The sequence below is a fragment of the Echiichthys vipera genome (assembly GCF_963691815.1).
Source record: "Echiichthys vipera genome assembly, chromosome: 13".
In the NCBI taxonomy this organism is placed as follows: domain Eukaryota; kingdom Metazoa; phylum Chordata; class Actinopteri; order Perciformes; family Trachinidae; genus Echiichthys; species Echiichthys vipera.
In genome coordinates this window covers 22452724-22465509 of record NC_139838.1, presented here as the reverse complement: position 1 = coordinate 22465509, position 12786 = coordinate 22452724, and the positions used below count along the sequence as shown (strand labels likewise).

The 12786-nt window shown below is 42.6% G+C and overlaps 2 protein-coding genes across 3 annotated transcripts in view; one reads left to right on the top strand and one right to left on the bottom strand.

Annotated features, from left to right (window-relative positions):
* Positions 1–7825, bottom strand: part of ext1c (exostoses (multiple) 1c) — a 77557-nt gene extending 69732 nt beyond the window's left edge. The window contains exon 1 of one of the 2 annotated variants that reach the window (XM_083925673.1): positions 7712–7825. The gene's annotated coding sequence lies outside the window, so the exon portion shown is untranslated. Of the gene's footprint in view, positions 1–6615; positions 6811–7711 lie in introns of those variants that run through there. The other variant, XM_083925672.1, reaches the window with a different exon arrangement.
* Positions 7826–9963: 2138 nt separating this feature from the next.
* LOC310955722 (putative thiopurine S-methyltransferase) lies at positions 9964–12786 on the top strand. Its single transcript, XM_083925714.1, has 9 exons — positions 9964–10029; positions 10788–10913; positions 11187–11279; positions 11429–11561; positions 11669–11721; positions 11823–11897; positions 12160–12245; positions 12406–12450; positions 12593–12786. Exons 2-9 carry the CDS (start codon positions 10816–10818, stop codon positions 12709–12711), a joined length of 702 nt encoding a protein of 233 aa, XP_083781840.1. The 5' UTR covers positions 9964–10029; positions 10788–10815; the 3' UTR covers positions 12712–12786.

The window sequence follows — 12786 nt, the reverse complement described above, 5'->3', positions numbered from 1 at the left end:
TAGGACTGTTGGCGGACTTGAAATTCAAGTGCCATACAGTAACATTAGCTTGTCCCTCACACCAGGCTGCAGAGGCATGAATGATGAATGGAGCAATGTTAACTCCATGGAGTTCATGGTTAGGCTCATGGATTTACGTTCAACTGTTAGTTTGAAGTCAGTCGCATTTTTTGAAAAGTAGACAGCCCCCCTTACTGTACAGGTATACTGCAAAAGAAGTGTCTGGGCACATTCACTTCTTATTGTACCAGTGAGTCGACACAGCTGGTAGTGTCAACTGAACTGCACCAGATAATTCAGGTGAGCTAATGTGCCTCGGAAGGTGTTCGTGGGTGGTTTTTGGCACCTTCCTTTTTTTTCTGCTTCTCTGGCAGTGGCTCTAGCAGCCTGAGCGGCAAGCAGTCCAAGTTTGGGAGAAATAGACACTTGGGATCCCATTACATACTCCTCATCAATAATTCACTTGCTCCTTTAGTTAAGGCATTGATTTTCCTTTCTTTATTTTTTTTTTTTGTGCTTTATACCCCATGCCACCGACGTACGCAATTAGACCTCAATCTTCTTCAAGAAACACTCTGGTGAGGGATTGGTATGAGCTCTGTCTTGATGATTTGTGGTTGTGGGGATAATTGATGGTGATGGCAAGAATGTGTAATAGAAAAGTGATGGAGGGTATCATTATGACGATGGTAATGATGATGGGCATGAAGAATTTATACCGTTGCTTTATATAATCTGATGCCACTGCCATTGCTTTTGTTCATCTTCCTGCAGTTGCTTTGCACGAAATAACAGCCTGCGAAGGATATTCACACTGATTTACGCGCACCGAGGTCTCTATTACTGCAGGATCAACAGTAGGAGTTCACATTTCCATGCTTACACTGCCATTTCATAAAAAGACAGTTGTTATTATGATAAATCATTTTTTCAACCTTGACTCGACACCCCTGATTTAATTTAACTTAATAATAGCAGCTCAAATTTGCGTTCAATTTAAAATGACAATACAAGGAGACATTTCTTTGGCAGTGAGGTATTACAGGTTTAGAGGAGGATGTGTGAATTGAACACAGTCCTTGAAGATAATATTACAGGATAGTGTTGCATAAAACTACTAATTTTTGGAATAATTGAAACGGTGATTTTTTAAAAATCATCCCCTCATACTACTGCTTGACAGTTCCAAGTGTGTGAAGGCCTCTATTGAACACTGTTATGTTGGTCCCTATCACACTACTTTTGTGTGCAAGGACAAACCGTACAATGGCAGTGTGTAGCCATTAAGAAGGAGCAATGATGATGAATGTAAGCCAGTGACACAGGCATGCCTGGACCTGACAACATATTTGGAGCAGCAAATCAGCAAGGAGACACATACGTATGGATGCACACGTACACACACGTAAGTGGCTTTAAGTGGTGAGAGAAGTCCCTCTGACACGGATCAATGATGGATCACTATGGTTGGGTAACTGGCCCTGGAAAAAGCCACAAGGCTCATTGAATATAGGGGCCTGAAGGTGGAAGGACATGGTTCAAGGAAAGGTGAGAGCAGGATTCAGAGCTCTAAGATTCCACCCCTCGTCATTTGTCTCCCACCTATACTTTTTCCCCCTCAATTCTTACTCGACCTGCACTTTATTATTCCTGCCTTCTATATTCTCCTCTCCTCTCACCTGCTTTTTCTCTCCTACATAAGCTGACTGGAGGCTTTCACAGAGAAACAAAGCCATTTTTGCACTGTTTCCCCTTTTCAATTCTTTCTGCTTCATCCTCAAAAAGAAGGCTGGGAGAGGGGAGCAAAAAACCCTTAATCACAAACACGAAGAATACACTCAGCAAGGCTAACAAGTCTTTGATCACACACTTGCCTTGAGTGCAAAGAAACTTCCAGGAGGGTTCATTTAGAGTCTACGGAGCAAGCAATGAAATTGTGTCAACACTGCAAAGTGGAGGGGAAAAAAAGTAATAATGCACTCTGCGTTAAAACCAGCTAATACAAAGTGGCAGGTGGATCGTGTAGCATCGTAGCAGGACAAACCAGCTTTTCATCACTATGTTCCATATACTTACTGCAGCAAAAGTATCTCTCAAGAAGCGCACCTTACCTCTCAAAATGCTACAGTTTTGAGGAACGCTCCATCTGAGCATACTAATCCATAAGAAATCACACTCTTTTGTCAGCATTATATCAGCAATAGCCAGACTGCGCACTTCCAAATTCTCATCAACACCGAATGCACCGTGCCCTGCTGTGTACATACGTTGTATGCAGCATGACATCAGATCACAGTTACACTTATTATCGATTAACTCCATTAATGCTTTTTTGGCTGGGCTGTAAATAAATATTAAACTATGAATATATACAGTATAAAAATGCACCTGCTGATACAACCAGTGACCACGGCTGTCGCCTATTCAAAAGAGGACTGGATGTTAGATAACTACTTTAAAGGGCTGGAGTTCCTGTTGAATATAGTCCACTCTGGAGGACATGGTAAGGTCAGTTATTAAAAGGACAGGAAAGGAACAGGTTGAGGGGAATAAAAGGGTCAGGATGAAAGACATTAAAGTGGCATAGAAGAGGAGAATGACATGGGGGAGAGGGACTTAACAATCGATTTTTCATGGATGACAGCTGGACCCAATCCCTTTACTTCCGGCCCTCCACCTCTTTCTCTCTGAGAGCCCAAATGACTTCCTCCAACTGCTTCTACCTGCAGCAAGTTTTCTACAAAACTATACTATTAAGTCACTTAAGTCGTTCAAAGTCCAGGGAAATGGAATTGAAATGTGTGTCTGCCTTGAATTGTGTTTACACAGCAGCTTATTCTACTGTGGTTATGTGGCTTTATTTATATTTTTTATAAAGATTTCTGCTTTCAGGGACAGATTGGCTTTTCCCTTATTTGTCCGATTTGCTGTTTTCTGTCCACAGAAACAGCGCTGAGCACAACTGATATTGTAAACGCTGAAAATGAAATTCACTACCATTACAGAGATTCTCCAGGTATCGAGTCATTGTCACTGTATGAGAAGCAGCAGAAGCAGCACTATTATTGTGTCTGAAATTATTTTGGTCGTGACATATAGAGCAGTTTGCAAAATGATTCTGGATATACCAAATGCCTCGTAAAATGATATTCCCATTTCTTTGGTTAGCTCATAAAGACCACCTGAATGATGGAAGCCTACCATCCGCTGACACAAATCTTGGGTGATTGCACTGTACAAATACCAGTGCTCAGTGGCAGCAGACCTTTCAGTGACTTTTAGTGGCTGTGCATGCCCGAGTGTGTCTGAACTATACTTATACACACATCTGGCATGTGTGTTTGTGCTGGCCTAAAGCTGGCAACATATTAGTTCAGCAAAATGAAGTGTTCTGAAGAAAACACAAATTTTGTGGTGAGGTGAAAGGCTGAGTCAAGCTAAAATTAAATCCTGAACTCTGTCATTACCGGTCCGAGAGATGTGACAGCCTGACCGGGGACCAGAAGATAGCCGCACTGCGTTTGTGTTATTGCAGTAGTCCCAAATCTTTTTCGCTTGTGACCCTCTGTTGTGTAAGCTCTGTCGGGTTGTGACCCCTCAATACATCACCGAACGGAGGCAAGTTCGACCTAAGACTAAAGTGCACGCGTGTAAAGGCAACTTGAATCTAGCGTGGTTATGGCGGGCTCTGCCACTAACAATAAAATCCAGTATAAAGAAATAATATAAATGGGGTGGGATTTAATGAAAAATCTTATGGATATCTTGAGGGGCTGAAGATATAAAATAACCTATACCGTGATCGAAAAGAAACTATTTAAAAAAATAAGCCTCACTTTCTGTAGCAGATAAATATTTTTTGCTCCTTACCCTCTCTGATCTCATGTAGGGAACCACTCTGTCCTTGTTTTAGTGGCTGGTCTAGCCAGGAACTTGTGTGTGCACTGTGTGTTTTTTATTGCTAATGTGAATTACTATAATAGCAGGGTTTCATTACCATCTCTTACTGACCGCATACAACCTGAGCAGGAGTCACAGAGTGTGTAAAGTTTGACTGTTTGTCTGTAGTCATTTCCATCATTCTGTGGCAAACCAAATGAAACCCTGCTGCGATTTTAAAAAAGGGTCTGTCTCTCCTGACAGACCTGCATTAAAGGCTTACAACCGGGATTTGATCCATGTTCTATTTTCTGTCCTCACCTACTAGTTGCCCTTTAAAATGGAGGTGCTCTTTACACTCCCACACACCATATGCATATATAAGCAGACACAGACACACATTTTGGTCTACGCTGAGAGATTGACTTTTTACTGGATTAAAAAAACAATCTCTCTTTCGACACACAGCTACTGGAGTATTTTTCCATTAGATCGACCACCACGGAACCATAATGACCATAAACTTGGTTCTTTTACAAGGCCATTTTCATAATGTGGATAATAGCACATTCTCCTTCACCTTAATAAAACACACAAAAAAAATCCTTGCTCCGTGTGGGCTGAGGGACTCTGACACGGTTAATAAGATGTTTACCTCAAGCTGAACGCCCTGCGACGCAACCAGCCTCCCAACTGCGCTCACATTCCAAACCCAGCATAATTACAAGCCGGGTTGATTAATTATGTCTCAACAATATGCTGCACTCCAACGCCACAAGGGCTAATTAACAGAATGAACAAGATGGGTAGGAACAGTTATTAGGGGGTTCAAGCTTGCGCTCAGAATTCGGCAAAAGCTGTGTACAGTCTCAGAAAACCGGCACAAAACGAGCGGATCACAGGGATAGAGGCGAAGAACACAGCTAACACTGGCACACAGCTGGGAGCATATAGAGTGGAAACTGAGGATACTGATACAGCAAGTGCACTGCTCTGCGTTCGGGGTGCCCGGCTGTGCACCTGACAACACACACAGCATGTTGTGAAATCCATCTGCCTTATTAACTGGTTCTGCTCGCAGTGCATCCTACCTACAACTCATCTTATCTCTGCAGCTTAGGCCTGGAGGCATTCCTATCGCAGAGCTCAGATCGGATCGGCCTATAAAACAATCTGACCTTGACAACACAGGGATGATTTACGATCTGACCCTGGGATAAGGAAGACGGGGCACATTCCAGACGGGGTTCAATTAGTAGAGTGTCCCTGACATCTAAGATTAAAGCAGGAGTTTTTGCAGAATATGGCTTGAAAAGATTAAGGATCTTGTGAGGAAAATAAATCAATTTCAAAATGTTTCCTCTCTAACTATACTATACTATATTATACTATACGATACTATAACTATTGTAATGCTGTACTGTTTGGATCCTTAGTGACATTTCTTTACTTTCCAACTTGATTTTTATTATGTAGTTTTACAAAAGCACAGTAGGTTCATGCAAATGCATGATCACTTGCTATGCACTATGTGACCTATCAGGGTTAATAGCTTGAAAGGGGGCATAGTAATATTCTCAACCCCTCTGTACTTTGGTTATGGAAATGCCCACCACATCTGGAATATGAATATGCTTTGACAAGAAAGATTTATGCTTATTCTAATCACCAGGGAGGGTATTACAGAACCATCATGAATGCAAAATCCCATTAAGACGAGGGGGTTGCTATTACAATAAAGTCATTTCATAAATCAGATGAAATCCATGTACAGCTTGCCATCAGGCTCCAGCTTCCCCAGAGAGCCCTTTTCTGCGCATCCATGATAATGACAGCACTTTATTTAGGATCATTGAAGTCGCTGTCATTTTTTCGTAAAAACAACAACAAGAGAGTAGTAATTAATTAGTGCGGGCAACTCTTGCAGCTTTGTTTGTTTCTTTTGGATTCATTAATACATGCAGCACTAAGTATGATGCGAAAGAAGGAAACGTTCTGCTCTTTCCTGAGCAAGCAGCTAATATATATATTGAACACAAGAGTGACATCCAAGACAAATAAAAGCCAGAACAAAGCATTCTTTATTTTGACTGCATTATGAAGACGGTGGGTTTCTTTTTAATTTTAAACTCAAGTCAGCTGTTTAAAAATAGCTTTCATGTAAATGGAAATGTCCTTAAACTCTCAAGAAACAATTTATATTTTCAGAATTGAATATGATTCTGTTTTGCTGCCTGATTGAGGACTTTAAGGGAAGTCATGTCATAATGGATGATAGGCATAGTCTTTCCCAGATGCCTCGTACTGTGTTCCGTTCACTATCTTCATATGTGTCTGCAAAGTTTATTGCGGCTTTACAATTAGTACACTTTTCTGATGTTCTTCCCGCAATCTTGCACTGAGAAACAGTATGACAGCTGAACAAGTGACAGCATTATTCAATATTATTAGATGTGGCAGTGTAAAATGCAACCCACTGCCCATCTGAGCAGTGGGAGAAGTAGATCATCTTCCAAAAGGTCTCAACGGGTGCTGAAGATTTCCCCAAAGTGTAGGGTTTAGAAAGGGACCCAGATAATGCATAATTATCTACAATAGCATTAGAATTACAGTTAATCTTTAGGTTATTAAATGCACCAGTCTCTATAATCCAGTGACACAGCTACAGTATTTGAATGCAACTAGTATAAAGTGCAGCCAGTCTCACTTTCAAGAGATGCTGCCGATTCATCCTACCTGTCACAGAACGACACACAGATCCGGTGCAGGTGGTGGCAGCAGGTTCATCCAGTTCTGGGCTTTGAGGTTCAGACTGGAGCAGGAGCACGACAGTTGCACTGAACTGTTGAGCGTCCTGACTCTAGCGTCGCAGGCACCTACAGCTGAGTCCCGCGATGACACCGAGCTGTAAAGGCTCAAAACCCCAACTTCTCCTCCTCACGGGAGCACCCCGCTCTCGATTTAGGAGCCCTACGATATGATTAAGTTACCAGGCTGACAAAGCACAAACACACGCACCGTCCGGGCGCGTCCGTAAAAAATAAAGAGGCGGAGTGTCCCGCCGCCCCCTCGCGTCTGTCCTCCAAATTTCCCAGATCGCTCACTCGCCGATATGTCGGGTTCTCCTTTATTATCCAGCATGCACCGCTCTCATTCAGAGCACCGTGGACCGCACATCATCACTCCCTGCTGCTCCAACAGCCACCTGGGTTTACTGAAACAGGCTGCGTCTGTCAAACAGACTTGCAGTCATCCAACCCGTGCCCCTGTTGCACTTAGAGGGAGTTCATATTACAAAGTGACCTTTATTGTATTATTGCATATCTGTACAATCTGCAGCAGCCTACCCCACAACAAAAGGTCCTCTAGTTTTGCTTATTTGTTTGATTTCGTGAGAGCTGCTTCCACCACTTCCAGCCTCAACATCTGAGCAGAGCAACAAAGGTGCGATGAGCCCCGTGCAGACAATACCCCGGGAGCTGATAGCAGTGAAGGCTGCCTAAAGGTGGATGTAGCGCACTTTACAGAAACATATTCCTAATTTGACATACATATGTGTGAGCCGTTACCATGGCAGGGGGGCAATTAAGCATTTGCATTTTGATAATGCATTTTGATGAGCATAAGCTTGCGATAGTGATTGGTGCCAAAAGATTAATAGGCTACTCTCTAACTCTGGATACAGATATGCAATATATAATCTCAGCAGACACATTAGTCATTGGTCAGATGCATTTAGAATGAACACAGCATCTAAACACAGACAGCAGAAATCACCCCGTACGATCCCCGCTGCGCTCCGACTTCTCCCCAACAGAGAGCTCGCCCTTACCGGGTTGCGAGCCAGCCTCTTCCCCTCTCTGGTAATTTTCCTTTTCACACCACGGCCGGGCATTTGCGGATCAATTCAACGTGCGAGCGTAGGTCTCCCCCGTCGGGATATGAATGATGAATGTGCGTGTTAAATTGTCCATTTTTCCATTTCCACAACAGTCCGTACACGACCCGCCCCCGGGCGGCAGTGATTGGTTCGGAGGCTCCTCAACGTCTTTGTCGCACCGTAAAGAAAAACACACATCTGGATGCGACCCCGCGCAACTGGAGCGCTTTGGAAACGCCGAATTACGCACAGGGCTTGAACCGACATGGCGGGTGCCACATTTCTCAAGGCCCCTTTAAATGTAGTCTACTGGGCTTGTAGATTGTGTCACCTTTGCGGAAAGGTTTCAAATAGCCAGTGTAAACATTGGGGCACCATTATGATGGTTATTATATGAGAGACACTAGTGGGTGGGTTTTGTTGTTTTAGCAGCTGCATTCTTGTCGGCTATAGGCCAATAGTGATGCCAATAGGTTAAGATGTAACGAATTTAAGCACAAAAATAAATTACAAGAAGTAGGCGTCATTATTTTGGCAAACAGACAAACACATGTTAAGGACGCAGGTAACTCACAGAAGAAGGATGTTAGGATCAATGTAGGTTGTGCTGGATTGCAGTAGTTTTGTTATGCTACCTTATATTGTGTTGATTTAGCGAGTCTCTTCTAAATGCTAGGCTATCTGTGACTGCCAAATTATCACGGCTTTGTAGGTTAATGGGGTACAACGGGATGATGATCACGGGAGACAGAGCTGAGAGTGAGCCCTTACTTCCACAGTGGAGCCGGCATTTCTGAGACTCTTGCGCCGCTCTGTGTCCGTATGAAGTCATCCTCTTTCCTTTCCTCCCCTCTGATTTCACTAGATTGCCTTACTTTGGAGGAATATCTTATCTCTGGATTTGTCTCGTGGCTCCAGCTGGGCGCTGGACCGAATCAAGTGTGGAGACAAGGCAAGCGAGACTAATCACTGAGCAACGGTGCCGAGGCTTTCTGAGGCTTAGTGACAGCTGTCACAGTCTGAATGTGGTTTCAGCAGAAAGGAAAGGAAAAAGAGTGCACCAAGAAACAAAATGCCATAGGATATATCTATTACAAAGATCATATAATAAATCATATTAAACCCTGACAATTAAAATCCACTTGTATTATTAGTATCATCAATATCCTTAAAAAGGCTTTTACATTTATCTAGATATCAATTACTGCATTTTTGCATGAAACTACCCACTGCCCATACAACAAAGATACCGCAGGGAGGTTGAGCTTCAGGAGAAAAAGATCTACCAAGGTCCATGGGTTTTCTTTAATAAAACTACATGCCCCAGGGTCAACAGGCGCTAACAAGGCTACTCAAGGTTACAGAAGTTAGTTTGGAAACGTGGTGAAAATAATCACAGGCTGAGATTAGATCTCCACACTGGCCTGGGAACGCCTCGGGATCCCCCACTTAGAGCTGGTTAATGTGGCCCGGGAAAGGGAAGTTTGGGGTCCCCTGCTAAAACTGCTGCCCCCGCGACCCGACCCCGGATAAGCGGATGAAGATGAGATGAGATGAGATGAATATGGTGATTCACATCGATTAGACTATTTTTGTGGGAAATTATGCGCCTTTTGGAATATTTTATTAGACATTGTGCTACCAGAACAACAATTTGATGAAATATACATAGTTACAACTAACAAAGTAAGTGGCAATGTAGTGTGATAACTAACCTACCACCTTGTCTGGTAAATGTTATTATCCACTTATCTATAAAAATTTAATTAGCAGGGAGCCTTCATGGACCATTGCTAGATTACACAGAGAACAACATAGCAAATAAAAAGAAGCGTGAAGAAGACTATTTTTCTTTTCCAATGACCGGTGCGCTCATATCCACAATAATCGTTGCTTAGGCCCAGCAGCAGCAACCATTTAAAGAGTGGGACTGTTAGGTCGGTTACTGGTGTCTCCCAAGGTCCCCTTGTACCTGAACGCAGCATCAGGCTCCTCCCAAACCAGAAGTAAAAACGGAGCAGCTTGTGTTTTTAATCTCCAGGTTTCGCCTGTAAGGCAACACTTTGTTAAACGTCCCAAGTACTAACGGCTGCGGCCTGCCACTCGCCCCAAACCAACATCCATACATCAACGGGACCAGCATTGCCTGACAGACTTTACTCAGGGCAATATGTACATACCTGAATTTCGTCTACTGAGCTCTATGCCACTGAAATAGTTGCGTGATCACTGCTCACTGAACAAATACTCGCTGTCTTCATACAACAAAGGTACTCTCTTGGTTAGGATTTACCTTCAAACATGTGGGATTTAGGGGTTCTTTTAAAAGTGCTATGGTTGCTTTTATGCCAGGCTGCTCTTAGGTAAGAGTGCACTAAGTTAAAAACTGTTATGTACCCCACAAATATATTCACTTCTGGTCATAATGTGGCATATTTGATGGATTTCGCTGTCTATTGCAAAGCAGTAAACTTTATTATTGACATTGAAATGCCTTTTCTTTGTTATGCAAGCTGTTTGGTAACTTCCCCTTGACGTCGGGGTTTGATTACTCATATGACTACATGTTTCCATCTCATGAAGCAGGACCAGTTATTCCTGAGATAATTATGCAGGCTAAACTATGTTACACTACAATATTGTGTTTGCACATTAGAGGGCACAGACTACTCTGTAGGGGCTTTGGGTACATGACCTTTAGTCTTCAAACCTCAGCTGATTCTTCTGTAATCATCTACCAGAAGAGTCAGATGCTCTTGGTTTTGTAATGCTACAAAAGCCCCCCCCCCCCCCCCCCCACACACACACACACACCCACCCACACACACACACACACACACAAACACACAAAGACACACACACACCATAGTTTCAAACATGTATTTACCGTGCAGTTGTTTTTATTTGTGTTCATGTGCAGGGATGTGTTTATCATGTGCACTCACCCCCGTCTCCAGCCACATATGAACGCTGTCCTCTCCATTCTTTGCTTTCTCCCATGTCTCCTCTGCTCCGTGTCATCCCCCAGAAGTTGGGGCCAGGCAAACATAACCAGCATGCTGGCACCACAGGCGGATCGGGTCATGGCACTCGGAGAATGGGAAGAACGCTGGCAGGAGGACAGAATTGGTTTCCATCAGCCTCATGTACACAGGTAAAGGCTCCACTTGTATCTGTCTATCTGGCAGGATGAGGGGGAACAAAAGTCTTCTAAATGTTGATTTAACAAGATTACAATAACTGTAAATGCTCATTACCACGTTGGTGATCCCGTAGAGATGTCTATAGGTGTATGATTGTGCTGAGTGCCCTTCATAGAGTTACATTATGACTCTCTTCTTAACTCTTAAGTATTAAAACTACCTATGCAGGAATGACTGGTGTTCTGCTGTTAATGGTTGTTTTGGTGGGGTTTTTATTCCAACAGAATGCTGGAGAACAATATTGATAAAGTTCTTGCCGGACGGACAGGAGTTCGCTTCTTCTTCCCTCTCTGTGGAAAAGCTATAGATATGAAGTGGTATGAAAAAGCACACTTCATCCAACAAGGAAGATCACATTTGGTGTCGACATTTTCAGTTGTCATTTCTGCTAAAAGAAATGTACACACCCTATGATTAAACCTTTGATAAGCACGCTCCTATATTCCTTCTCTTGTGTGAATCCTAGGCTAGCAGACATGGGCCATTCAGTGGTTGGAGTGGAGATCTCTGAAAAGGCTATAAAACAGTTCTTTGAGGAGAGCAACATGACCTACAGCGAGGAGCCCGTCCCTGCCATACCTGGAGCAAAGGTCTTCAAGGTAGGAGCTCGATTAAATACATCAAATTGGAAGAGTAGCTGGAAAAACATGCTGTATTTACATGAATGTGGACAAAAGTGTTAATCCACATGGTCTTTGCTCCACAGAGCTCAGGGAAAAATATCTCCCTATATCAATGTGACCTGTACAACTTCTCCAGGTAAGTCACACGTGTATGTTTTGACCGCTTTTATTTCAAAAATGTCACATTAGTTGCGCAGGTACATTTTTAACGCAAACTCTGTTTTTTCCATTTCACAGTTCCATTGAGGGTCAGTTTGGGGCCATTTGGGACAGGGGGTCTTTAGTGGCCATCAACCCAAGAGACAGAGAGAAGTAAGATGAGGCTGAATCCTCCAATAAGATCTGATATTCTTTTTTTAATGTTCAACATACTATAGCACGCAAGTTTTATTTGAAAACGTTATGTTCAGCATTTGAAAAATAGGACACCTGGCCTTCCTCAACCTCTTGAATCTAAACTTAAAGCGTAATTTGTATAATTGTACGACATTTACATCAGGCAATGTATTAACCTTCTTTAATAAAACATAGTCTCCATGTTTTCTTATTACATTTTCTCTCACAAATACGACAGGTACGCTGCTCTCATCATTTCTCTGATGGCCAAAGACTGCAGATACCTTTTGGACACTTTCTTGTACAATCCTGAATTACATAAAGGTAACAGTCCGTTTTGTGTCTGAAGCATCACCATATAGAGACATACACATCCCTGTTTGTTTCCACTTATTTTGATTTATTAAATGTCTGCATGGGGTCACTTAGTTTGTATGGGTTTGTTGAAAAATAAAATATATTTGTGACTGCATTTGTCCATCAGGTCCTCCTTTTTTTGTGCCAGTGGAGCAAGTCAACAGCCTGTTCGGTGAGTGCTGTCACATCTGAGTGTGTTTCTGTACTATCGTAAAACTATAAATTAACCACAAAATATTGATACTGATACATGTTAGGACCATGGAGGCTAAGGTTAATTTGTGTTTTTTTAATACTGCATTTATTTTCCTTAGGAAACAGCTGTGATCTGGAACTGCTGCAGTCGCTGGATGCAATGACAGATAGACAGAAAGTATGGGGGTTGGACTACTTTACTGAAAATGTACACCTCATAACTCCAAAGAGCACTTAAAAACTGGCTCGCAAGTTTAGAGAATGTAGAAAAGCTGATAATGGGCATTTTTTTTTATTTCTTAGACACCATTTT

Excerpts from the sequence above, each read along its gene's own strand:
- LOC310955722 (XM_083925714.1), top strand. The coding sequence starts at position 10,816 with ATGCTGGCACCACAGGCGGATCGGGTCATGGCACTCGGAGAATGGGAA. Across the intron at positions 11,722-11,822 it reads GACCTGTACAACTTCTCCAG|TTCCATTGAGGGTCAGTTTG; the intron begins GTAAGTCACACG and ends TCCATTTCACAG. Across the intron at positions 12,451-12,592 it reads GCAAGTCAACAGCCTGTTCG|GAAACAGCTGTGATCTGGAA; the intron begins GTGAGTGCTGTC and ends TATTTTCCTTAG.